General features: G+C 49.5%; 1 protein-coding gene across 1 annotated transcript; it reads right to left on the reverse strand.

Annotated features, from left to right (window-relative positions):
• Positions 1 to 832: 832 nt before the first annotated feature.
• Positions 833 to 25516, reverse strand: LOC140392494 (taste receptor type 1 member 1-like). Its single transcript, XM_072477730.1, has 7 exons — positions 25492 to 25516; positions 24514 to 24541; positions 22401 to 22704; positions 13111 to 13878; positions 5412 to 5624; positions 3753 to 3873; positions 833 to 2414 (listed from the first exon to the last, which is right to left on the reverse strand). The coding sequence occupies exons 1-7, from the start codon at positions 25514 to 25516 to the stop codon at positions 1483 to 1485; spliced, it is 2391 nt and encodes a 796-aa protein (XP_072333831.1). The 3' UTR covers positions 833 to 1482.
• Positions 25517 to 26067: the final 551 nt, after the last annotated feature.

A 26067-nucleotide genomic window follows, 5' to 3' on the forward strand; every position in this document is an offset into this window, starting at 1 on the left:
GCTATCCAGTGAAATGTCAAATCTATTGTCAAATTTTGTTTTGTTTGCATTGTGGGCCATTGTCCATAGAAGCTGGATTCCCACTGTTCAAACTCGTTTTATATAGAATCCCCACAGCTAGCAAACTCTGAAGATTCTCATCCCATCAGTCTTGCCTGGAAGTGCAATCCAAAACATTAAAGGACCATGTCTAACCCATTGTATTTCCAGGCCTCCTGCTGTGTCTTTCTGTTAGTGAACATTTCTGAACTTGGGAAGTGAGAAGAGTTTAATTTAGATCTCCACATTATAAAGAAGCTTTTCCCCTACTTATTACAAAAATGGTTATTGTAACACTTTTGAAATAGTAAAAAATCCCAAAGCATTTCACAGTGGGCTGAACAGCTGGCTTGTAAAGCGAACAAGGCCAACAGCATGGGTTCAATTCCCATACCAGCCTCCCCGACCAGGCGCTGGAATGTGGCGACTAGGGGCTTTTCACAGTAACTTCATTTGAAGCCTACATGTGACAATAGGCGAACTTCATTTTCACCGAAAATAAGCGATTTTCAGTAGTGTTATCAGATAGAAATTGACACAGCCAAAGATGGAGATATTAGGCCAGATAACCGAAGGCTTAGTTAAAGAGGTAGGTTTGAAGGAGCATCTTAAAGAAGAAGGAAGTGCAGATACGGAGAGGTTTAGGAAAAAGTTTCAGAGTTTGGGGCTGAAAACAGAGCCACCAATGGTAAGATGTATTTAGTGAATGTTGCACAAGAAGCACTGGAGGAACACAGTTCTCAAAGGATTGTTGAAGTGAAATGAAATGAAAATCGCTTATTGTCACAAGTAGGCTTCAAATGAAGTTACTGTGAAAAGCCCCTAGTCGCCACATTCCAGCGCCTGTTCGGGGAGGCTGGTATGGGAAGTGGATGTCATAATATACACCAGTATATCATGGTGCAGACACACACTGATGGACACACAGTGGGACCAATCAACATACACAACACCGCAGCCAATCACCAGTGAGAGCACACGCACTATAAAGACAGGGGACATCAGAGTTCCCGCTCATTCGAGTAGCAGCTAGCTAAGAGCACAGAGCTCACAGCCTGCAACACAGACATTCACCATGTGCTGAGTGCATCAACTGGTTAGGACAAGGCAAAGGTCTTTAGTTGAAGCTAGTATCGTATTTACCCACAGTTCAAGTATGTTTAAATAGTTAACCTTTTAATAAAATAGTGTTGCACTACTTCAAGCATTGGTGACCTGTATGTGATCCAGAACACCCAACACATCAGTGGATGTTAGCGAGATAGGGAGAGGTAAGGCTTTTGGGCTATTTGTTACTATTTATTATGGCCATGGTACTTGTGATACAGCCAATATGATTGTAAAGGAAGCAAGCTCCTAAATTCACAAATAAAGGAAAATAATCTATTACACTGCAGAAACAGAAAATGGTAAGGGATCTGGTGAGGAAAGGGCTTATGAAATCTAATTTGGCCCATTTTGTTTCTTTGTATAATCCTGAATGCAGAATTGGAAATAAGTCATGGTGTTGTTCTGTGGTATAAACAAAATGATGGAACATTTCGGAAGAAAGTAGCCAATGGCGATACTGAAGGCACTGGTGACTGTCAGAAAGGTTTGTATAGATGAGGTGTATCTCTCCTGATTAGGGGTGACCATTGATGTCATGTACAGAATGTAATACACAAAGCAGATCATCATACTGAAGGCAATGAACTTGGCCTCATTATAGTTCTTTGGAAGATCCCTTCCCATATAAGCAAATAGAAAACATGCCACTGTCAGCAAAACAGTATAAAGGAAACTGAGAGAGAAGGCAATCACATTACCAATGTTACAGTCCAGGATGATTGCCTTCTCAATGATGTGACCTTTAGGGGTAGGTGGGTCTGCAATCAACCACACACCACATATTACAATTTGGACACAGGTGCTAACAAAGATGAACAGGTATTGCCCATTGTATTTAACCCAATAGTCATGTGCCTTAGGCAGTTTGGCCGCCATTTTGAATATGCAGACAATCTGAAATGACCTCACCAGGATACAGGACAGGCAGATGGTGAAGCTCACCAGGAAGAATGGCTGTCTTATTTGGCAGAACACTTTGCTTGGTTTACCAATATAGAAATACACACAAGAAAAAGTGCAGAGCATTGACACAAGCATGAGAAAACACGTTCTGCCACCAGCAGACTTGACAACTGGAGTATTGTAATTGAGTGTGAAGATGATTGCTATGGTGATGGTCAGCACAATTCCACCATTGGCCAAGATCAACAGGAAGATGGAGAAAGCGCTGTTCCATTCCAAATAATAGAGCTCCCGTTCCAGGCAGAGGGGGCTCTTAGGAGGTGACCACTGTTGCCAGAGGCAATCCATGCAATGGTAGGGATCTGCAAAAATCTCAATGTCATTAACCGACAAAAAGAACAAGACTGGCAACAAGACAGAAACTGAATGGCACACATAATAATCACTTATTGTCACAAGTAGGCTTCAATGAAGTTACTGTGAAAAGCCCCTAGTTGCCACATTCCGGCGCCTGTTCGGGGAGGGCGGTATGGGAATTGAACCTGCGGCTACTGGCCTTGTTCTGCATTACAAGCCAGCTGTTTAGCCCACTGTGCTAAACCAGCCCCTGCCTCCAATGCAGGGTTCGGAGATCTCTCAGTAAGTTTTACGTGAGTCTTGTACTCATTCAGAGAAGGGACAATGGTGGAGAATGGAATATCTTCTCTTTGAGGCTTTCAACATCAAATTCTTCTAAAGCAGGAACAGCATAGTTTAGATACAGAGTAAAACTCCTTCCATACTGTCCTAACAAATATGCCAGGGCAAATACAACATACTGAATAAAGCTCCCTCTACACTGTCCCATAGCAAACACTCCAAAGATGTTGAGGGGTGGCGGGTGGAGGTTTTGGAGTGGGACACCTTGGGGCCCAGGGAGAAGATCAGGGGAAGGTGGAAGAGGATCAAGGATGGAGCAGTGGTGATTGGGAGGAAATTTAATGTTGAACCAGAATGAGTCCACATTCATGTAGTTGCTTACGGGTATCTATTTTTGCAGGCTGATGCTCTGCATGCAGCCTACGATGGCACTCACCAAACCAATCGTGAGAGGGATTTCAAGCAGCAATTAGACCCTTTATTTACATATGCAAAGGGACTAATAGCTGTTTCAGATGCTGGTAAAGGACGCCTCTTGCTTATCCTTACTGATTATGTCAGGCTCACCACTTCTGGCTAGAAGTGTGCGTGTGTTTACTGCCTGCCACTTCAGAGATTAAATAAGCTGCTCAATGCTGGAAAGACAGGCCCAACATAGCCCAATTTGTGGACTGTTGAATAAAATAGTATTTAATTCACTGTCCCACCCAGAGTGTGAAAGGACCCCACAGTCCACCCAGTTCTAGAGTCTCAGCCAGTACTCTTTCCAACTTTAGTTACACATTTTAGATCAGCAGCTGGTATAAAACAACAATAATTATTCCAATATTTTAATAACAAACATTTCCCCAGTGGGGCTAGTCAGGGCTGACCTTCTGGGGAAAGACACAAGATCCGGAATGAAGATCCAGACCTCTCTAGTTGAATATGTTCCGTAGGACAAAGGAGGAAAGAAAATAGGTTTCTAACTGGAAAGTATTTTATTATGCATCAGGATCCACAAAGTGTAAGAGAAATAAACTAAGAATGAAATGAAGAAGAGCAGGAAAGCTACTACTGACCAGTTTGATTATGGAATGTTCCAGATGGGCAGTCTTCACAGTCGAAGCAGCATGGATAGATCCCTCTTTGGATTTTCCTCTGTCCTGGATCACACATTGCTGAACAATTGGATATCGGGGTCTGGCAGAAAAGCACAAGGCATAATTCTCCTGAACTTGGAGAGACCCAGATGAATTTTGGGACTAAATTTCTGCAGGCTGCAAGTCTGGAGAGGTGGGGGTAAATCTCTCATATGACTACCACAGAAGAACTTCTGATGATTCCAGAATAAATGGTGCATATTTTAGACCCTTTTGCTGGAGTTTCCACACACTCCCCCCAAGGTTTTGATAAACAAATTGGCGAACCCCCAGAAATCCACCCCCATTTGGACTCTTTTACTAGTTTTCTCTCCTCAACTCCTCATGCAGGGAAATTGTTCGACAACAGCTGTGGAGCCACAAGGAATCCGCTCAAATAGACATGCTTTATTCCCAAAGCTAGATGTCAGCAAACCTGCTGACAGTCTCTGATGTACTGTCCCACTCAGTCTAAAATTGGAAAATGACAATACCTGTCCCACTACACCACCCGGCCTCAAGGTGTGAAAGAACTGTGTTTGACCAACCTGTCCATTTCCAGAGCAAGAAAGGACAGTATCTGATCCACTGACCCACCCAACCACAAAGTATGAGAGAAAAGTGTCTGATTCACCCAGTCCCAGGGTGCGAAAGGACAATGTCTTGACGCACACATTCCCAGCGGGTGAAAAAACACTGCAGTCGTAATTCCCAATATATTTTAGGCCAGCCACATTGACTTTGAAATCCCTTGGGCCAAATCCTGGCAATTTCTGACAGGAATCTCAGATTATGCCTGCCTACGACCTCTGCAGAGATCGTGCCTGCCCATGACCAGCAGAGGTTACCTCACTACAGGAAGCATGGTCAATGGGAGTTCTGCATTGTTGAAAGTGCCATCCTTCAGTTAGATATGAATCAAGACCATCATGTCTACCTGATGAACCATAAAGATCCAAAAGCTCTGTTTTCAAAGAGGTGTCGAGGTCAGTATTCCTCCCTCGACTCTCAAAAATAAGTTAACTGGCTCTTCGTTTTGTTGGTGTTCGTTGGATTGAGTTGTTATATTTGGTTAAATAACACCTGGAGATAATACATTGCAAATGAGGCATTTTGAAATGTTGCTCAGTGATAATTTTTAAAACTTGAATTTTTAAAGTCTCTTTCACAACTTCAGGATGCCCCAAAATACTTTACAGCCAATGAAATATATAGCAGCCAATTTGTGCACAGAAAGCTCCCACAAACAGCAGTGAGATAAATGACCAGCTCATCTCTTTTACTGCCATTGGCTGAAGGACACAGCGATTCTCCAGCGCTAATTCTAATTGTGTTATGGGATTCACCCGAGCAGACAGACAGAACCTCACTTTAAGATCTCATTCAGAATATGGCATTTCCAACTATGCAGCACTCCCTCAGCATCGTAATGCAGCATCAGCCTGTATCATGTATCTAAGTTTTTAAAATGGAATTTGAACTCACTACTTTCTGGCTCAGGGGCAGAGGCAAGAGTACTGAGCACCTGTGGGAAGGCACTTTTTTAATACATAAATGCAAGCTTTTCTGACCAGAAAGAAGCTTTGTCTGAATTCTTACCAAGTTATCTCCCCAACTCCAGTGGATCAAAGATGAATCAATGTTAATCTGTCTGGCGGTCGGCAAGTAAGAACCAATAATTTTAAAATGGACATGAATCCTCGTCCAATCCCATAAAACAATGTCATAGCCAGTGGGTGGGTCTCCATGCTCATCGAAGTAGAGGGTGTGATTATGAAGATTAAATTTCACCATCTTCAAGCTGCTGAGTAACTGAGACACAGGTTTAACATGACTGACAGGAAAAGCTGAATTTAGAGTTCAGGCTAGGTTAATACAGTTGGATTTGGGTTGAGTTAGGTTGGGAGGTTTGAGCAGGAGAGTCCATGTCCCTTTGTGTGTTTATACTCACAAGAATTATTGGAGTCTCTATTTGACTTAATTTTTAAATCATTCTTGCCTAATTTATCTTGCTAATGACTTATTATTTTTAATCCTGGTTGGTGCCTTGTCAGTGTGCCCAATTTTCATTTTATTAATCCTGATTTAAGACATTTGGTGACAGAATTTCCAGTTTTATATTTCAATTTATTTCTTTCCAAATAGAGTTAGGGTTAGCAGGGTTAGAGTTGCAGTTTAAATGGCATTTATGATTTGAGTCATTGTTGAAATAACAGGGGTTAGGGATAGGTCAGGGTTAGAGATATGGGGCGAAATTCTCCGTTATCGGCGGAAAGTCCGCCGATCGGCGCAAAAAACGGCGCAAATCCCACTTGCGTCACGTCATAAAAATGGGCCGATAGTCTACGGCCCGAAATGGGCTAGCAGCGACGTGACGGGATCCGCGCTTGCGCAATGGTTCACGCCGTGCAGCGTCATACGCGCTGCACGGCGTGACGGCTCATAAGGCCGCGCAGCACCCCCCCACCCGACCGCAACACCCGACCGCAACACCCGACTGGATGGCTAGCCGTCGCTCAGCCCCGAGGTTCGAGTCACGCGATGTGGAGGCGCTCCTGGACGTGGTGGAGCAGAGGAGGGACGCCCTGTATCCCGGGCACGGCCGCAGAGTTGCCCCACGCCACAGCCGGCGTCTGTGGAGGGAAGTGGCAGAGGCCGTCACCGCTGTGGCCCTAACACCACGGACAGGCACCCAGTGCCACAAGAAGGTGAACGACCTCGTCAGAGCAGGCAGGGTGAGCCTCCCCCATATCCCCCCCTCCCCATATCCCCCCTCCCCCATATCCCCCCCTCCCCCATATCCCCCCTCCCCCATACCCCCCTCCCCCATATCCCCCCTCTCCCATACCCCCCTCCCCCATATCCCCCCTCCCCCATATCCCCCCTCCCCCATATCCCCCCTCCCCCATAGCCCCCCCTCCCCCATATCCCCAAGTGAATCCAGCCCTAACCTTAACCTCTGCAATGCACGCGCAACCGATGGCGTGCATTCATATACCTGCCTAACACTGTTGCCTTTTACCCCTGCCACCACCCCCCCCCCCCCCCCCACAGGAGAAGCGCGCACACAACAATAGGGAGCATGTGAGGACTGGAGGAGGGCCCGCTGATGAGAGGCCACTGACCGTACACGAGGAAAGGGCCCTGGAACTGGCTGGCGGACCTGAGGACCGGGAGGTTGCTGATGCAGAGGTCGGGGCCCCACGAGCAAGTGAGCCACCAACAGCCCGTCCCCATATCCCCCCTCCCCTATATCCCCCTCCCCCGTATCACCTGATCACTGCCTGATGTCTAACCATGCATGCTTCATTGTGTATCGCAGGACCAAACGTCCAGGCACCCATCCCCGCAGATGCACACCGCCCGCAGGATGCCCCTCGCACACCACGGGAGACGGAGAGACCTGGAGCAGCAGGGAGACGACACCCCCGTCACGTGCGGGAGCGACCACCCAGCGATGAGGGGGGCAGCCACAGGCCCCCGTCACATCCAAGCCAGGACACCACTACCCAGGACACCACTACCCAGGACACCCCTACCCGGGACACCACTACCCAGGACACCCCTACCCGGGACAGCACTACCCGGGACAGCACTACCCGGGACAGCACTACCCGGGACAGCACTACCCGGGACAGCACTACCCAGGACACCCCTACCCGGGAAGACGAAATACCGGACAGTGACTCAGAGTGGATGGGTGGAGACGAACCCCCACCCCAAAGTGCCATGGACTCAGAGTGGGGCGAAGAGCACGACACAACGCCACTGCTGTCACCAACACCCTCCACCATCGCAGAAACACTCACCACGGTTGGGCACTTTAGTGATGAGGCGTCTGGTACACTCACTGGTGCGCACAACACAGCCGTCCCGGTACAGCAGGTGGAGGTAGGAGCAGCAGAGGGACCGGGCGGTCGGAGGGCAGCCCAGGCCAAGCGAACATCTGCCGCCCAGATGGATCCCGGGCTCCTGCAGTTACCACACCCACACATAGATCCGATGCAACCACCGACACGGAGACGAGCGAATAGGGTGACGGGTGGCTTGCGGCGGCTGCGGTCGCAGGTGGAGGAGTCCACCCGCGTCCAGGAGCTGGGAGTGGTCCCGGTCATGCGTGCCACCCAGGCTGACACCGCACGGGTGGCGTCCGCGGTGGAGGCAATGGGTGCGACGGTGTCAGACATGGGGAACGGTTTGCGAGGCCTGGGGCCTTCCGTGCAGGCGGCGTCTGTGGCCCAGGAAATGGCTGCCCTCTCACAGGAGGCCATGAGCCAGTGCCAGCGCCAGATGGCAGAGGCGCTCAACGCCATAGCCCAGTCTCAGCAGGCCATGGCCCAGTCTCAGCAGGCCATAGCCCAGTCTCTGCAGGCCATGGCCCAGTCTCTGCAGGCCATGGCCCAGTCTCAGCAGGCCATCGCTGAGGGCATCGGCGCCAGTGGCCATGTGCGAGCCGGCGTCGCACTGTCACAGACAGGGTTCGACAACCCCCTGGGCTCCATGGCTGCAAACCTGCAGACCCCTGTCGATACCAGCACGGGCCTCCAGGACTGGCAGCGCCAGATGTCGGGGGCGCGTCGGATGGCCAGTCCGTTCGCATCCCCCACCCATGTAGAGGCCTGGGGGCCATCGGGCACCCCGAGGGAGGAGGAGGTGGTGTGGTCCGTCCCGGCTCCCTCTGTAAGGGAGGTCCCGGTACACCGCGACACCTCGGACTCCCCCCCTTCCGTCCCAGGTGCATCGGGTGGGCAACGGGCAGGACAGGCTGGCAGCTCGCCATCCCAGTCGCCCGGGCCGCAGCCTGGCCCATCTAGGCCAGGACGCCCCAGGAAACGGCCGCCAAAGGGATCCAGTGTCAGAGGGCAGGAATCACAGGAGTCCACCTCCAGTTCTGCTGTACCGTCTGGGGAACCACGTAGACGTAGTCAAAGGGCCCGTAAGGCCAAACAATTAGACACTGAGTAAGTTGGCACGGGTGCAGGGCACAGATGAGTTTTAGGGGCTAGGGCACGTGCATGAACTCCTTTGGTTATTAAAGTCAATGTTACACCTACCGAAGCTGCCTTTGTGCTCTGTCCAAAGTGTGCGGGCGTGTCATGTACGTTGAGCGCAAGTGTGTGTGTGACGGGTGGTCTTACCTCAGCCCCAGGTGAGTCTGCCCCCTTCCCCCTGGGCCGCCATCAACATCCCCCGGGCAGAGGACGGGACCGTGCGCTGCAGTGTCACAGCCGCATGCAGGGATGGTCCGGGTGGATGGTGGTACTGTGGCCATGGGTCAGACATAGTCCAACGATGTAGAGCCAGGAGCTCATCGGAGGCGGGTTGTCATCATCCTCCATGGCCTGCGATAGACACGCGTCCACCCGCAACTGGGTGAGCCCGGCCCGTTGTGCCGCCGGTGGATCGGCAATTGGGGGGGGGGGTGGTGTGCATGCGGGTGGGATGTGTGGGGTTGGGGAGGGGGGTGAGGGTGCTGGGTGGGTGGATGGGTGGGGGTGTTGGGTGGTCGGCTGTTGTCATGGTGTGCGGTCTGTGGCCATACTACCCGATTCCCACGCCCATCTAGTCAGTGAAGCGGGCGTCTATCAGTCTGTCCTGTGCCCGCTGGGCCAGCCGGTAACGGTGGACAGCCACCCGCCTGTGTCTACCCCGTCTGCCCTGACCATTGCCCCCATCCCCCTCATCTGGGGAGGACTGGGCCTCTTCCTGCTGCTCCTCCACTCCGCCCTCCTCTGCCTGCAGCACATCGCCCCTCTGCTGGGCTATGTTGTGCAGGATGCAGCACACTACAATGATGCGGCCGACCCTATCTGACCGATACTGGAGGGCGCCCCCAGAGAGGTCCAGGCACCTGAAACGCATCTTCAGCATGCCAAAGCACCTCTCGATCACTCCCCTTGTCGCTACATGGGCATCATTGTAGCGGTTCTCTGCCTCATTGCATGGCCTCCGTATAGGCGTCATCAGCCACGATCGCAATGGGTAGCCCCTGTCGCCCAGCAACCAGCCCCTCAGCCAGGGATGGCGTCCCTCGTACATGCCGGGGATGGATGACCGCGACAACACGAATGAGTCGTGTACACTGCCTGGGTGACGGGCGCAGACGTGCAGGATCATCATGCGGTGGTCACAGACCACCTGTACGTTCATCGAATAGGTCCCCTTCCTATTAGTGAACACGGCCCTGTTCTCTGCAGGTGGCCGCACCGCGACGTGCATCCCATCGATCGCGCCCTGGACCATGGGGAACCCGGCAACGGCAGAGAAGCCCACGGCCCGGGCATCTTGGCTGGCCCGGTCCACGGGGAAGCGGATGTAGCGGTGCGCCATGGCATAAAGGGCATCTGTCACTGCCCGGATGCACCGATGTCTGCGATATGCCGGACAGGTCCCCACTCGGTGCCTGGAATGACCCCGTTGCATAAAAGTTCAGGGCCAACGTAACCTTGACGGACACGGGGAGAGGGTGTCCCCCGCCAGTGCCACGCGGTGACAGATGTGCCAGCAGGTGGCAGATGTGTGCCACGGTTTCCCGGCTCATCCGGAGTCTCCTCCTGCATTCCCGGTCCGTGAGGTCCTGGTATGACTGCCGGGGCCGGTACACACGGGGCGCCCTCGGGTGCCTCCGTTGCCGTGGGGCCGCGACGTCCTCCTCCCCCTCCTCGTCCTGTCGGTCAGGTGTCCCTCCAGCCTGGGCGGCTGCCGCCTGCCCCTCTGCGGCAGCCTGCGCCACCTCTCTGGCACGCTCCTTCTCCTCCTCCTCCTCCTCATCCAGGGCAACATAGACATGAGCGGCTGCCACCACGGCGGCCAACATCGCTGGATGGTCTGAAAACATGACGGCCTGGTGGGGGGGAGGGGAACGACGACATGTCATCATTGCCCATATCCCCTCCTCCCCCCAGCCAGGTGGCATGGACCGCATGGGTCCAACTGTTGGAGGCTGGCACCTGGCCAGGTGGACCAACTCATTTGCCCTCCCATCACCCACCCCAGCACGGACCCCCTCCCAAACCCCCAACCTCCACCCCAGCACGGACCCCCCCCCAACCTCCACCCCGGCACGGACCCCCTCCCCAACCTCCACCCCAGCACGGACCCCCCCAACCCCCAACCTCCACCCCAGCACGGACCCCCCCTCCCAACCTCCACCCCAGCACAGACCCCCCCCCAACCTCCACCCCAGCATGGACCCCCCCCCCAACCTCCACCCCGGCACGGACCCCCCCCCCCAACCTCCACCCCAGCACGGACCCCCCCCAACCCCCAACCTCCACCCCAGCACGGACCCCCCCTCCCAACCTCCACCCCAGCACGGACCCCCCCCAACCTCCACCCCAGCACGGACCCCCCCCCAACCTCCACCCCGGCACGGACCCCCCCCCCCAACCTCCACCCCAGCACGGACCCCCCCCCAACCCCCAACCTCCACCCCAGCACGGACCCCCCCTCCCAACCTCCACCCCAGCACGGACCCCCCCCCAACCTCCACCCCAGCACGGACCCCCCCCCCCAACCTCCACCCCGGCACGGACCCCCTCCCAACCTCCACCCCAGCACGGACCCCCCCCCAACCTCCACCCCAGCACGGACCCCCCCCCCAACCTCCACCCCGGCACGGACCCCCCCCCAACCTCCACCCCGGCACGGACCCCCTCCCCAACCTCCACCCCAGCACGGACCCCCCCCCAACCCCCAACCTCCACCCCGGCACGGACCCCCTCCCGGCATTCCCCGGAGCCCAGCCTACTCTAACCACCCCCCCCCCCCCCCCCCCCGCCGCACACACACACAAGCCGAGACACACCTCTCCTCACGCAATCAGTCTGCGGCCACGCCATTTCCTGCCCAGAGCCAACCCCCCAGGCCGTCACTCACCTCCTCGCTGGTCGGCGTGAGCCTGGAGCACCGGGTCACGCCGATGAAAAGGAGGTTTGATTGACGTCGACGTGAACGGTCATCACGTCGACGGGACTTCGGCCCATCCGGAAGGGAGAATATCGGCAGGCCGAAAATCGGCTGCCTTGCGCAGACCCATGACATTCTCCGCGGCAGCGGCGCCATTAACGCCCCACCGACTTTTCTCCCTTCGGAGACTTCGGCGGGGGCGGGGGCGGGATTCAGGGCGGCAAACGGCCATTCTCCTACCCGGCAGGGGGGTCGGAGAATGACGCCCATGATAGGGTTGAAGTGAGAGTTGGGTGAAGTTTAGGGTTATGAGTGGGTTAGGACTGGGGTTTGGTGATGTTGAGTGATGAGGATTAGAGTTAGGGTTTAGGTAAATGTTCGAGTTAATTTTAGAGTTATGATTACTTCAAAATTCCACAACATTGTTTGAAATCAACTCATAAAATGAATAATTGATATAGAAATCAATTTCTATATCACACAATAGAAAAGGATATAAATTGCTTTAATTCTCCTGGGTGGAAGGTAGGATAAACAAAGTCCAATTTCCTAATCCTGATTATTGCCTGATGTACTTCCTGGAGATACATATGAGGCAACAGAGAAGATTGGGCATAGTGTATTCTTCCCACAGCTCAATATCCTGCCACCAATCACTGTGTAGATTTATGTATTTCAATGAGAAAAAATCAACACTGCTATGTGCAACTCTGTAGAGGCGGGACCACTTAAACTACTCTAGAGTTGGGTGAGGGCACAGTAAAAACTAACTATGAAAAGTTACTTTGGATGGACATTGAAACCGGCAGTATAAATGGGCTCAAGTGACAGATACTGGAGAGAGATATCTGGAGAGAGAAACAATTGGGAAATGGTGAGGTAATGTTGAGGGATGGCACGGTAGCATTGTGGATAGCACAATTGCTTCACAGCTCCAGGGTCCCAGGTTCGATTCCGGCTTGGGTCACTGTCTGTGCGGAGTCTGCACATCCTCCCCGTGTGTGCGTGGGTTTCCTCCGGGTGCTCCAGTTTCCTCCCACAGTCCAAAGATGTGCAGGTTAGGTGGATTGGCCATGATAAATTGCCCTTAGTGTCCAAAATTCCCTTAGTGTTGGGTGGGGTTACTGGGTTATGGGGATAGGGTGGAGGTGTTGACCTTGGGTAGGGTGCTCTTTCTAAGAGCCGGTGCAGACTCGATGGGCCGAATGGCCTCCTTCTGCATTGTAAATTCTATGATATGATGAGACTGGCAGGTGGAGTTGACGGAAATGGTGAAAAGATGGATTTGATATGCTAGAAAAGGAACATTTTTTTTTAGCCTAATGAGATTTCCTGTTTTAATGTACTTTTTCACTGATGTGTAAAGGACACACTAAAAACACATACTTACCTGCCAGGGGAGAATTCTGTGTGTTTTATCACATTGTGCTGCATTGCACTGGAGTAGATTGTGTAACGCATGGGCGATAGCATACACAGCTGAGTACACGTTGTATGAAACACGCTTTTCCAGCCTATATAATATAGAGTTCAACTGCTTGGCGCTCAGCCAATCAAATTGACTGCATGCCTGATCACAGCTGCCTCTGCTGTCGGTATTCTCTTCCAACCCTGGATCTGGCATGATCCTTGGATTAGTGAAGTTCACACGTTTGTCTAGAAACTCTTTAAAGTGTGCCATTTGCCCTTCCTTGATTGCTATGCCCATAACTGTTCCAATGCTCTCAATGTTTGGTATTTTTATTATCTCCTGTGATAAGGAAATAGCTTCGCTTACGATCCATACTTTGGAGGTGAGATTTTGTGCCACGACAAGACTGAAAAATACTTGCGCCGTTAATTCATTGGAAAAGAGGACAGTGACGTTGACAGTGCTGCTGATATTGTTGATCACTTGGATAACAACCTCAGGGGAGGTGGTGATGATACCCTGATACGCAATGCAGGTTCCTGCTGCCGAGGCCAGTTCCACAACTTTGTTGACCCCTTTGCGGCCATATTCATTATCACTCCCAATAACGGCAATCCAGTTCCAATGGAATTTCTGTATCAGCAACGACATTGCATTTGCTTGGTTCTTGTCACTTGGAATGGTCCGGAAAAATGATGGGAAACGCATTTTATCACTTAGGATCTCACCGGATGCCAGGTAACTGATCTGCAGAAGCAGGAAGAAAGAAACTTGCATTCATATAGCACCTTTCACATCCTCAGGGTATCCCAAAGCACTTTATGACTGGTGAAGTAATTTTCAAATGTAGTTACTGTTGTAATGTGGGAAATATGACAATAATGTGGGCAACTGAAGTTCCCACAAATAGCAATGAAATAAATGATCAGATTATCTATTTTAGTGATGCTTGTTGAGCGAAGACAACTTGAAAGGATACCAAGGAGAACTTTCAGGCCCATCTGAGAGGGCATAAGGGGCCTCGGTTTAATGTCTCATCTAACAGATGGCACCTAGTTCTGGCAGTGCAGAAATCCCTCAGTACTCAGCCCTGCAATGCCAGCCTGGATTTTTGAGCTCAAGTCGAGTGGGGCTTTAATCCACAACCTACCGACTCAGAAATAAGTATTACCACTGAGTAATTTGTTCAATCCCAGTTTATTTTACCTTCCTTTCAGTTGATCCTAATCAAGTGTAATTTGTTGCTTTCTGACTAAAAGAAAATGTGAAGATGTTTAGCTTCCTATGGCTCAGTTGCCAAAAGCACTGCCTCGTAAACAAAAAGAAAGCTGTAAAATTTATGGTGCCTTTCTTTTAATAAATAATTTTATCGAAGTAATTTTCAGTTTAACACATACAAAACAATCCAACAGAATATATACAAATTGTTATTTAAAAAATAATAATAATGCCACTAATTCCCCCCTACCCAAGACCCAACCCCTCCAATAACACCCCCCTCCCCCACCCCCCACCTCCTAACCAATCCTTCCCCTAGCCGCTGGCCATGACCAAGTCCTCAAAGGTGGTGGTGAATGGCTTCCACCTGGAATAGAATCCTTCCTCTGACCCTCTAATAGCACACTTGATCTTTTCCAATTCAGAAACTCTGACAGGTCCTCCAATCACACCAAGGCCTTTGGTGGAGCCGGCAATCTCCATCCAAGCAGGGCTCATCTCCAGGTAATCAGAGAGGCGAAGGCCAGGACATCAGCCTTCTTCCCCTCCAGAAGTGCTGACTAGCTCGACAACCCAAAGATCGCAACCAATGAACATGGCTCCAGACATTTATAAAAAAAAGATGGAGTCAGTGGCAAAGGTTGCAGCTAAAGACAATAGCTTCACTCTTCCCAAAGTTTAGCTAGAAGGAATTGCAGCTCATTCAAGAATGGATGTCAAAAAACAGTTTAGCAGGTACAGATAGTGGGCAGGGGTTGAAATAGATGCTAAAGAAGAGGAATTGGATGTCATTATCATGCATATGCAAGCTGACCTATGTCTGCAGAGGAAATTCCCAAGGGGCAGTGTGTTCCATTGCTGGTCTGTGTTACGTTTGTGACCCAAGCGCAGTGGGACTGCAGCGTTGAGGACCCAGGTTTGAATCCCGGCCCTGGGTCACTGTCCGTGTGGAGTTTGCACATTCTCCCCATATCTGCATGGGCTTCACCCCCACATCCCAAAGATGTGCAGGTTAGGTGGGTTGGCCACGCTAAATTGCCCCTTAATTGGAAAAAAAAATAATTGTATGCTCTAAATTTATTTTTTTAAAAGAAAGAAGAAAAGGTTTGCTGACCTTTCCAATCTGTTGGAGTTCTTTGAAGATGCAACCAGTACAGTTGACAAGAGGGAGCCAGTCGATGTGGTATATTTGGACTTTCAGAAGGCGTTGGACAAAGTCCCACATAAAAGATTATTGTGTACGATTAAAGCGCATGGGATTGGGGGAAGTGTATTGAGGTGGATAGAAACTGGTTGGCAGAGAGGAAACAAAGAGTAGGAATTAATAGGTCCTTTTCAAATTGGCAGGCAGTAACTAGTGGGGTGCCACAGGGATCGGTGTTGGGACCCCAACTATTCACAATATATGTTAATGATTTGGATGAGGGAACAAAATGTAACATCTCAAAGTTTGCAGATGATACCAAGTTGTGTGGGAGAGTGAACTGTGACAAGGATGCAGAGATCCTACAGCATGATCTGGACAGGTTGGGCGAGTGGGCAAATCAATGGCAGATGCAGTATAATTTAGATAAGTGTGAGGTTATTCACTTTGGAAGCAAAAACAGGAAGGCAGATTACTACCTGAATGGTTGTAAATTGGGAGAGGGGAGTGTGCAACGGGATCTGGGTGTCCTTGTGAAACAGTCACTGAAGGTAAGCATGCAGGGGCAGCAGGCGGTAAAGAAGGCCTTCATTGCGAGATGTTTCGAGTACGGAAGCAGGGATGTGTTGCTGCAATTATACAGGGACTTGGTGAGGCCACGCTGAGAATATTCGTGCAGTTTTGGTCTCCTTTTCTGAGGAAGGGTGTTCTTGCTCTCGAGGGAGTGCAGCAAAGGTTTACCAGGCTGATTCCAGGGATGGTGGGACTCTCATATGAGGAGCGATTGACTTGGTTAGAATTGTTCTTGCTGGAGTTCAGAAGAAAGAGGGGGAATCTCATACAGACTTATAAAATTATAACAGGATTAGACAGGGTAGATGCAGGGAAGATGTTCCCAATGGTGGGTGTGTCCAGAACCAGGGATCACAGTCCGAGGATTCTGGGTAAACCATTTCAGACAGAGATGAGGAGACATTTCTTCACCCAAAGACTGGTGAGCCTGTGGAATTTATTACCATATATTCAAGAGGTGGCTAGATATGGCACTTGGGCTCCGACAATGTCACAGGCCATGATTTCGCTGATTCTGAAGCGGGACAAGAACACGGAGCTGTGTGGGTCCTACAGGCCGATATCCCTGTTAATGTGGACGGCAAACTGCTAGCCAAAATTTTGTCCTCCAGGATTGAGGATTGTGTTCCAGACGTTATTGGGGAGGATCAGACGGGGTTTGTTAAGGGTAGGCAGTTGGTAGTCAATGTAAGAAGGTTGTTAAATATGATCATGATGCCCCCGGAAGGTCGGGAGGTGGAGGTAGTGATCGCAATGGATGCAGAAAAGGCTTTTGATCGGGTAGAATGGGATTATCTGTGGGAGGTACTGGGATGGTTCGGATTTGGGCGGGGTTTTATTGACTGGGTCAGGTTGCTGTATCAGGCTCCTGTGGCAAGTGTACAGATGAATAGGACAACATCGGACTACTTTAGACTGCACCGGGGGATGAGACAGGGATGCCCCCTCTCCCCACTGTTGTTCGCCGCTAGCTATAGAGCCGTTGGAAATTGCTCTGAGAGCCTCAAGGGGCTGGAAGGGGCAGGTCCGGGGGTGGGGGGGTGGTGCACAGAGTCTTGCTCTATGCAGACGACCTGCTTCTGTATGTATCGGGCCCATTAGAGGGGATGGGAGAAGTCATGAGGATTCTAGGGGAATTTAGCCGGTTTTCGGGCTATAAACTAAATATGGGGAAAAGTGAGATGTTTGCGGTCCAGGCGAGGGGACTGGAGAGGCGATTGGGGGAACTGCCGTTTAGATTAGTAGGGGGAAGCTTTAGATACCTAGGCATTCAAGTGGCGCGGGAATAGGACCGGCTGCATAAATTAAATCTGGCCCGGCTAGTAGACTAATTGAAGGACCATTTTCGGAGATGGGACGTGCTTCCGTTGTCATTAGCTGGGAGAGTGCAGACGGTGAAGATGACGGTCCTCCCAAGGTTCCTGTTCGTGTCTCAATGTCGCCCCATCTTTATTCCGCGGTCCTTTTTTAAACGGGTCAACAAAGTGATCACTGGCTTTGTGTGGGCGGACAAGACCCCATGGGTAAGGAACGTAATGCTTGAGCGGAGTCGGGGAGAGGGCGGGCTGGCGCTGCAAAATTTTAGTAACTATTACTGGGCGGCGAATATAGCCATGATGGTGGTGGGGAAGGAGTCAGCATGGGAGCATATGGAGGCGGCTTCATGCAAGGGCACCAGTTTGGGGCATTGGTAACTGCACCTCTGCCGTTCCCGCCGGCATGATACTCCACCAGCCCCATGGTGGTAGCGGCCCTGAGACTGGGGACAATGGAGGAGACATGTGGGAGCAGAGGGAGCATCGGTCTGGTCCCCAATCTGTAATAATCACCGGTTTGCCCCAGGAAGTATGGATGGGGGGTGTTGCGGATATGGCGGAGAGCAGGGATTGAGAGGATGGGGGATATGTTTATAGAGGGGAGCTTTCCGAATATGCGGACGCTGGAGAAGTGTGGGTTGGCGAGGGAAAATGAATTCAGGTATCTGCAGGTGCGGGACTTCCTACGTAAACAGGTGTCAACCTTCCCGCTCCTACCGCTAAGGGGGATTCAGGACAGGATAGTTTCTAGAGGGTGGGTAGGAGAAGGGAGCATCTCGGACATTTACAAGGAACTTACGGGGTCAGAGGAGATGCAGACCGAGGAGCTGAAGCACAAGTGGGAGGAGGAGCTGGGAGGAGAGATAGAGGATGGTCTATGGGCGGACGCGTTGATAAGAGTCAATGCGTCCGCAATATGTGCCAGGCTCAGCCTGATAAAATTTAAGGTCGTTCACCGGGCTCACATGACAGTGGTCCGGATGAGCAGATTCTTTGGGGTGGAAGACAGGTGTGCAAAATGTGCGGGAGGACCAGCGAACCATGTCCACATGTTCTGGGCATGTCCGAAGCTTAGGGGATTTTGGCAGGGGTTTGCATATGTCATGTCCACGGTGTTAAAAACAAGGGTGGCGCTGAGTCCAGAGGTGGCGATTTTCAGGGTGTCGGAAGACCCGAGAACCCAGGAGGAGAAAGAGGCAGACGTTCTGGCCTTTGCTTCCCTGGTAGCCCGGAGATGGATACTATTAGCTTGGAGGGACTCAAAGCCCCCGAAGTCGGAGACCTAGCTATCGGACATGGCGAGCTTTCTCCGTTTGGAGAAAATCAAGTTCGCCTTGAGATGGTCTCTGTTAGGGTCGCCCGGAGGTGGCAACTGTTCTTCGACTTCTTCGCGGAAAATTAATCGTCAGCAGAAGGGGGGGATTAGTTTAGCTTAGAGTAGGGGGTTAATAAAGGTGGGACCTGTAAGGGAGGGAGACGGCTTTTGCACTATGTTAACAATTGCTGCTCCTATCTTCTATATATCTATGTAATGAGCAGGGCTACAAATGGCAAGAACAAGAGGAAGGTTAACCAGGGCTTCCAGCCCTGATCACCCTCCAGTTATTCCTTTTTAAAAATAAATTTAGAATACCCAATTCTTTTTTTTCTAATTAAAGGGCAATTTAGCGTGGTATTTCACCGACTCTGCACATCTTTTGGGTTGTTGGGGTGAGACGCACGCAAACACGGGGAGAATGTGCAAACTCCACACGGACAGAGACCCGGGGCCAGGATTGAACCCGGGTCCTCTTGGCGTCAGACAGCAGTGCGAACCACTGTGCCACCATGTTGCCCACCCCCCACCTCCAGTTAGTCCTGCCAAAAACACACAATCATGGACATCAGATGAAGATAGAATCATAGAATCATAGAATTTACAATGCAGAAGGAGGCCATTCGGCCCAGCGAGTCTGCACCGGCTCTTGGAAAGAGCACCCTACCCAAGGTCAACACCTCCACCCTATCCCCATAACCCAGTAACCCCACCCAACACGAAGGGCAATTTTGGACACTAAGGGCAATTTATCATGGCCAATCCACCTAACGTGCACATCTTTGGACTGTGGGAGGAAACCGGAGCACCCGGAGGAAACCCACGCAGACACGGGGAGGATGTGCAGACTCCGCACAGACAATGACCCAAGCCGGAATCGAACCTGGGACCCTGGAGCTGTGAAGCAATTGTGCTAGTCACAAGGCTCCCGTGCTGCCCCTAATTTTGCCCATAGATTTTGACTCATCTATGAAACCCTGGAATATTCTTCCAACATCCACTGTCTAACTCCTCACACAAAATTAATGGCCATTTTTCTGAGATTCCAGAAAGCTTGGGCATAGAACATCAAACATAGAACATTACAGCGCAGTACAAGCCCTTCGGCCCTCGATGTTGCGCCGACCTGTGAAACCAATCTAAAGGCCATCCACACTATTCCCTTATCATCCATATGTTTATCCAATGACCATTTAAATGCCCTTTATGTTGGCGAGTCCACTACTGTTGCAGGCAGGGCATTCCACACCCATACTACTCTCTGAGTAAAGAACCTACCTCTGACATCTGTCCTATATCTATCTCCCCTCAATTTAAAACTATGTCCCCTCGTGCTCGCCATCACAATCCGAGGAAAAAGGCTCTCACTGTCCACCCTATCTAATCCTCTGATCATCTTGTATGCCTCAATGAAGTCACCTCTTAACCTTCTTCTCTCTAACGAAAACAGCCTCAAGTCCCTCAGCCTTTCCTCATAAGATCGTCCCTCCATACCAGGCAACATCCTGGTAAATCTCCTCTGCACCCTTTCCAATGCTTCCACATCCTTCCTATAATGCGGCGACCAGAACTGCACGCAATACTCCAAATGCGGCCGCACCAAAGTTTTGTACAGCTGCAACATGACCTCATGGCTCCGAAACTCAATCCCTCTACCAATAAAAGCTAACACACCGTACGCCTTCTTAACAACCCTATCAACCAGGGTGGCAACTTTCAGGGATCTATGTACATGGACACCAAGATCTCTCTGCTCATCCACACTATCAAGAATCTTACCATTAGCCCAGTACTCTGTATTCCTGTTACTCCTTCCAAAATGAAACACCTCACACTTTTCTGCATTAAACTCCATTTGCCACCTCTCAGCCCAGCTCTGCAGCTTATCTATGTCCCTCTGTAACCTGCAATATTCTTCCGCACTGTCCACAACTCCACCAACTTTAGTGTCATCTGCAAATTTACTCACCCATCCTTCTACGCCCTCCTCCAGGTCATTTATAAAAATGACAAACAGCAGTGGCCCTAAAACAGATCCTTGTGGTACACCACTAGTAACTGAACTCCAGGCTAAACATTTCCCATCAACCACCACCCTCTGTCTTCTTACAGCTAGCCAATTTCTGATCCGAACCGCTAAATCACCCTGAATCCCATGCCTCCGTATTTTCTGCAAAAGCCTACCGTGGGGAACCTTATCAAACGCTTTACTGAAATCCACATACACCACATCAACTGCTTTACCCTCGTCCACCTGTTTGGTCACCTTCTCAAAGAACTCAATAAGGTTTGTGAGGCACCACCTACCCTTCACAAAACCGTGTTGCCTATCCCCAATCAAATTATTCCTTTCTAGATGATTATAAATCCTATCTCGTATAAACCTTTCCAAGTCTTTGCCCACAACAGAAGTAAGGCTCACTGGTCTATAGTTACTGGGGTTGTCTCTACTCCCCTTCTTGAACAAGGGGACAACATTTGCTATCCTCCAGTCTTCTGGCACTATTTCTGTAGACAATGACGACATAAAGATCAAAGGCTCAGCAATTTCCTCCCTAGCTTCCCAGAGAATCCTAGGATAAATCCCATCCGGCCCAGGGGACTTATCTATTTTCACACTTTCCAGAATTGCTAACACCTCCTACTTATGAACCTCAAGCCCTTCTAGTCTGGTAGCCTGTATCTCAATGTTCTCCTCGACAACATTGTCTTTTTCCTGTGTGAATACTGATGAAAAATATTCATTTAGCACTTCTCCTATCTCCTCGGACTCCACGCACAACTTCCCACTACTGTCCTTGACTGGCCCTACTCTTACCCTAGTCATTCTTTTATTCCTGACATATCTATAGAAAGCCTTAGGGTTATCCTTGATCCTACCAGCCAAAGACTTCTCATGTCCCCTCCTGGCTCTTCTTAGCTCTCTCTTTAGGTCCTTCCTAGCTAACTTGTAACTCTCGAGCACCCTAACTGAACCTTCATGTCTCATCTTTACATAAGCCTCCTTCTTCCTCTTGACAAGTGATTCAACTACTTTAGTAAACCACGGTTCCCTCGCTCAACCACTTCCTCCCTGCCTGACAGGTACATACTTATCAAGGACACGCAGTAGCTGTTCCTTGAACAAGCTCCACATTTCAATTGTGCCCATCTCCTGCAGTTTCCTTCCCCATCCTATGCATCCTAAGTCTTGCCTCATCGCATCATAATTGCCTTTTCCCCAGCTATAACTCTTGCCCTGTGGTATATACCTATCCCTTTCCATCGCTAAAATAAATGTAACCGAATTGTGGTCACTATCACCAAAGTGCTCACCTACCTCCAAATCTAACACCTGTCCTGGTTCATTACCCAGTACCAAATCCAATGTGGCCTCACCTCTTGTTGGCCTATCTACATACTGTGTCAGGAAACCCTCCTGCACACATTGGACAAAAACGGACCCATCTAAAGTACTCAAACTATAGCGTTTCCAGTCAATATTTGGAAAGTTAAAGTCCCCCATAACAACTACCCTGTTACTTTCGCTCCTATCCAGAATCATCTTTGCATCTTCAGCAGAGAAGCATGGAACCAACCAACGTTTTAAAATAAAATGGATAACAAATCATAAATTGACAACATTGCAATCAGGACAATGGAGCACTACAACCTGTTGCCTCCACAGTTCATATACATAAACAAAGGACACAAACAAACTCACCTGAGGAACAAGAAAGAGGCCTAACATTTTAGCAATGGTAATTGCGACATCTGTTGAAGGTGGTCCAATGACAGCGATTACCCTGGGTTGATAAGCCGTGTAATTGTTTAATATCTCCAACTCTGTTCTTCGCTTGCCTGACAGGAACCTGAAACTGGCTTGGATGTCCACAACCTCAAGGCAACTGTCAGTGATGTCGTAGCCCAGAGTGATGCCCGGCAACAGTTTAGTCGAGTTGTTAATTTCATCAATAGCAAATCTCATTGCTTGGAATGCAGTCCACATATCTTTCCTGAATTTTGACCTACAAAAGAAAGTGATATATTTCAATTAAAGTGCTATTAGCAAGGACATTAAATAATACTTACGAACCATGTGAGGATCAGATCCACAGGTGCTGGACATTTGTTCCAACAAAGGTTCATAGGAATTTCTAGAAACAAAATACTTTTAAAAAAATTTGTCCATGGGATGCTGGCTGGGCCAGCATTTATTGCCCATTCCTGAGGGCATTTAAGAGTCAACCATATTGCTGTGGATCTGGAGTCACATGTAGGCTAGACCAGGTAAGAACAACAGAATTCCTTCCCTAAAGGAGATTCGTGAATCAGGTGGGTTTTTGCAAAAACTTTCGACATTTCATTCCAGACTTTTTTAATTGAACCCAAATTTCACCATCTGCCATAGCAGGATTCAAACCCGGGACCCCAGAGACTAACTCTGGGTCTTTGGATTACCAGTCCAGTGACAATACCACTACCATCTCAGCTCTCAATCCACCTTTAATACTAATGGCTCAGAAGAATACTTGCTTGACAGAGTTATTCTTTGAGAAAGAGATCTCTTGACACTGTCTGACAGAACAGATCTGCCTCCTGTCAGAGACTTTGGTTGTGTCTCTTCAAAAGCTGTTTCAACTGGCTTGGTTCAGCTCCACTTGTTCACAGACAAATCTGCACTGCTTTAATTACAGTTAACCTCTTTTAACTAACTTACAGTGAGAACAGAACTGTATCACTGTGCACACAGCTTCACCCAGATTAGAATTGAACTGAAAATGCTCCACCCAGAAATGCCATCATCTCACCAAGCTGAAAACTAATTCACTTCCCTGAATCAAAACATAATTGTATCAACCCAAGCTTTTTACTATGGTTAATTGCATCTCTGGTTCCGAAAAGCTTTGTTGTCTTTCAAACCGTTTCTTTCAAACATGACTTCAGCAGTCAGGCACACTCTAACCCAGGCTTTTAACCCTTATTTCACAAAATACTCATAATACAATATAGCTGAAATTCCTACATACATCACACACTTCACACAATGGTCATGGAACTGTTGATTAATCATAGCAATTGATTTCTATCAATAACACTGCTATTTTTAAAAACTTTGTACAGACAATATTATTTGTAACTTTGGCTAGGGATTTAAGCGAGATAGAAATTTGAATGAAGACACCCAATCAGGAAGCTTTGGGATTGATGGCTGGGAGCAACTGACATCTTCGAGGAAGATTGTGGTTAGGGACGAGGTGGTAGTTGAAAAGAGTTATGAGTCAAAAGTGAGTTATTTTAGCAGTGGGGCTGTGATGAATCTATTGAAACCAGAATTAATTCACTGCAAATGAAGAAATGGGGGATTTTTCTAAGGGACACAAAGTCTACAAAAAGGCAAGTTAGTTCTTTATTTTCAAGCTGTTGACTTTTATAAGGATGGATTCACCCAATATAGCATGAAAGAGATATCTGATTTAAGTTCTATGGACTAGAGATTTGGCCCTGAAAATCCTATAATTCAGGTGCTAAACAGTCTTCTAAATCTTCAATATTCATTACAAACAGAAGTACACGTCAAACATATTGGTTGTAGTGCCCACACTTGAAGTAGAAATTAAACCAATGTTTTCCAAACTATTTTCCAATGTGACCCAATTTTATCACTTAAAAGTTAATGTGACCCCCAGTGCCAATAAAAATAAAACAGCAATAAAGCTATATAATAACATTCAGTATATAAGTTCACTTTATTACAGATCAACATATAATAAATACATCAATAAATGTGAGCTTATAAAGTACTTTATAAAAATGTTATTATTTTAGGTACTCACCAGTCCATTACTTTATCTGAACCTGGACCTAGGAGGCAGCAGGTATTATTGATATTTATATTTGCATTCAGCATTACTGATCTACAGCAACATCAAACAGGGTTCCCAAAAGGCCATCTTGACACCATTGCGTTTAATGTGAGATAAGTCAAATAAACACACACACACTATATATACACACACAAACTGTACACACATGCACACCCAAGAAGCCGGTTGTTCTGGAGGACACCGCCCTGCACACGCACCCCTGGCCGCAACATGGGCCCTAGATACCGGACCTCAGACCCATGCTGGGAACATTACGTGGACTGGGCTCCGGTCCCCTCCCCGGTCCACACACACGCACCCTCTGGTTACATGGATATCCCCAGTGCTGAAGCACAGCTCTGGGATGTTTTATTGCTGACTGCTGCCTCTGTGGTGTTGATGCCTCCAGGGTTCAGGCAAAGTGTTCAGGTCTCACAGTTTGATTGGGATGCTCGGCAATAACACTCATCTGAGACATGGTATGTGTACCCATGGGATTCCACTCAAGAGTGGAGAGTGTCGGGGGCGGTGGACATGGGTGGATTGGCCATTTGAAGGGTGGTGCTGACTCGATGAGCCGAATGGCCTCCTTCTGCACTGTAGAGATGCTATGATTCTATGAGAGCTGTGAAGTGCTTATGTAACTAGCATTGCCAATTCCCCATTAGCAATAGCCTTCAGCTGAGCAACCAGTGGCTGCTCACGGTCAGAGCGAGTTAAAGTGACCTTCACCATATTATCACAGACAGGGGCAGACGGGCAACAGCTGCAGATGCCTCTGTTATAGGCATACACAATCCCGGGGTTAAGCTTGAGGACCATTCGGTGCCGAGCCCCTCACCCACTGCCCAAGGGAGACCCCCCCCCAGAGGCTCCCCACCCTGAGCACTGGGGCAGCAGCTCCAGAGCCCCCTGGCTACATGACCAATTTTGAAGATCGCTACTCACCTCCTCCAATCCCCTCAGCAGCCATTTCGCCAGCTTCCCATTTTTAAATAAGTGTGCCACTTGACCTCCAGCTGGGGAGCTGGTTAGATCTCGGGAGGCTGTTAGATAGGGCGTCTGTCCCGCTAATAATATGGAAATTGTCCTCAATTGCTGTTAATTGGAACCTCACCGCGTCTAGGTGGGATCCAAAACCCGCCAGTGGGAGTGGGCCAGTTAGATTGGAAACCAATCAGTGCCTGGCATGGATCACAATTTCGGCCTCTCCCGCTATCTAACCGGCTCACAGGGATCCGCGCCGGGTGCAATGCAGCCATTATATCGCGGCCAGCATGTGGTTGAATTTCTTTTTCAAATTAATTTTTAAAACATTTTTTTCCAATCAGGGGGCAATTTAACGTTGTCAATCCACCTACCCTGCACATCTTTGGATTTGGGGATGAGACCCACGCAGACACGGGGAGAATGTGCAAATTCCACACGGACAATGACCCGGGGCCGGGATCAAACCTGCGTCCTTGGCTTAGAGAGGCAGCAGGGCTAACCACTGCGACAGCGTGCCACCCTGATTGTGGGTGA

Source organism: Scyliorhinus torazame, chromosome 16 (assembly GCF_047496885.1).
Source record: "Scyliorhinus torazame isolate Kashiwa2021f chromosome 16, sScyTor2.1, whole genome shotgun sequence".
In the NCBI taxonomy this organism is placed as follows: Eukaryota; Metazoa; Chordata; class Chondrichthyes; order Carcharhiniformes; family Scyliorhinidae; genus Scyliorhinus; species Scyliorhinus torazame.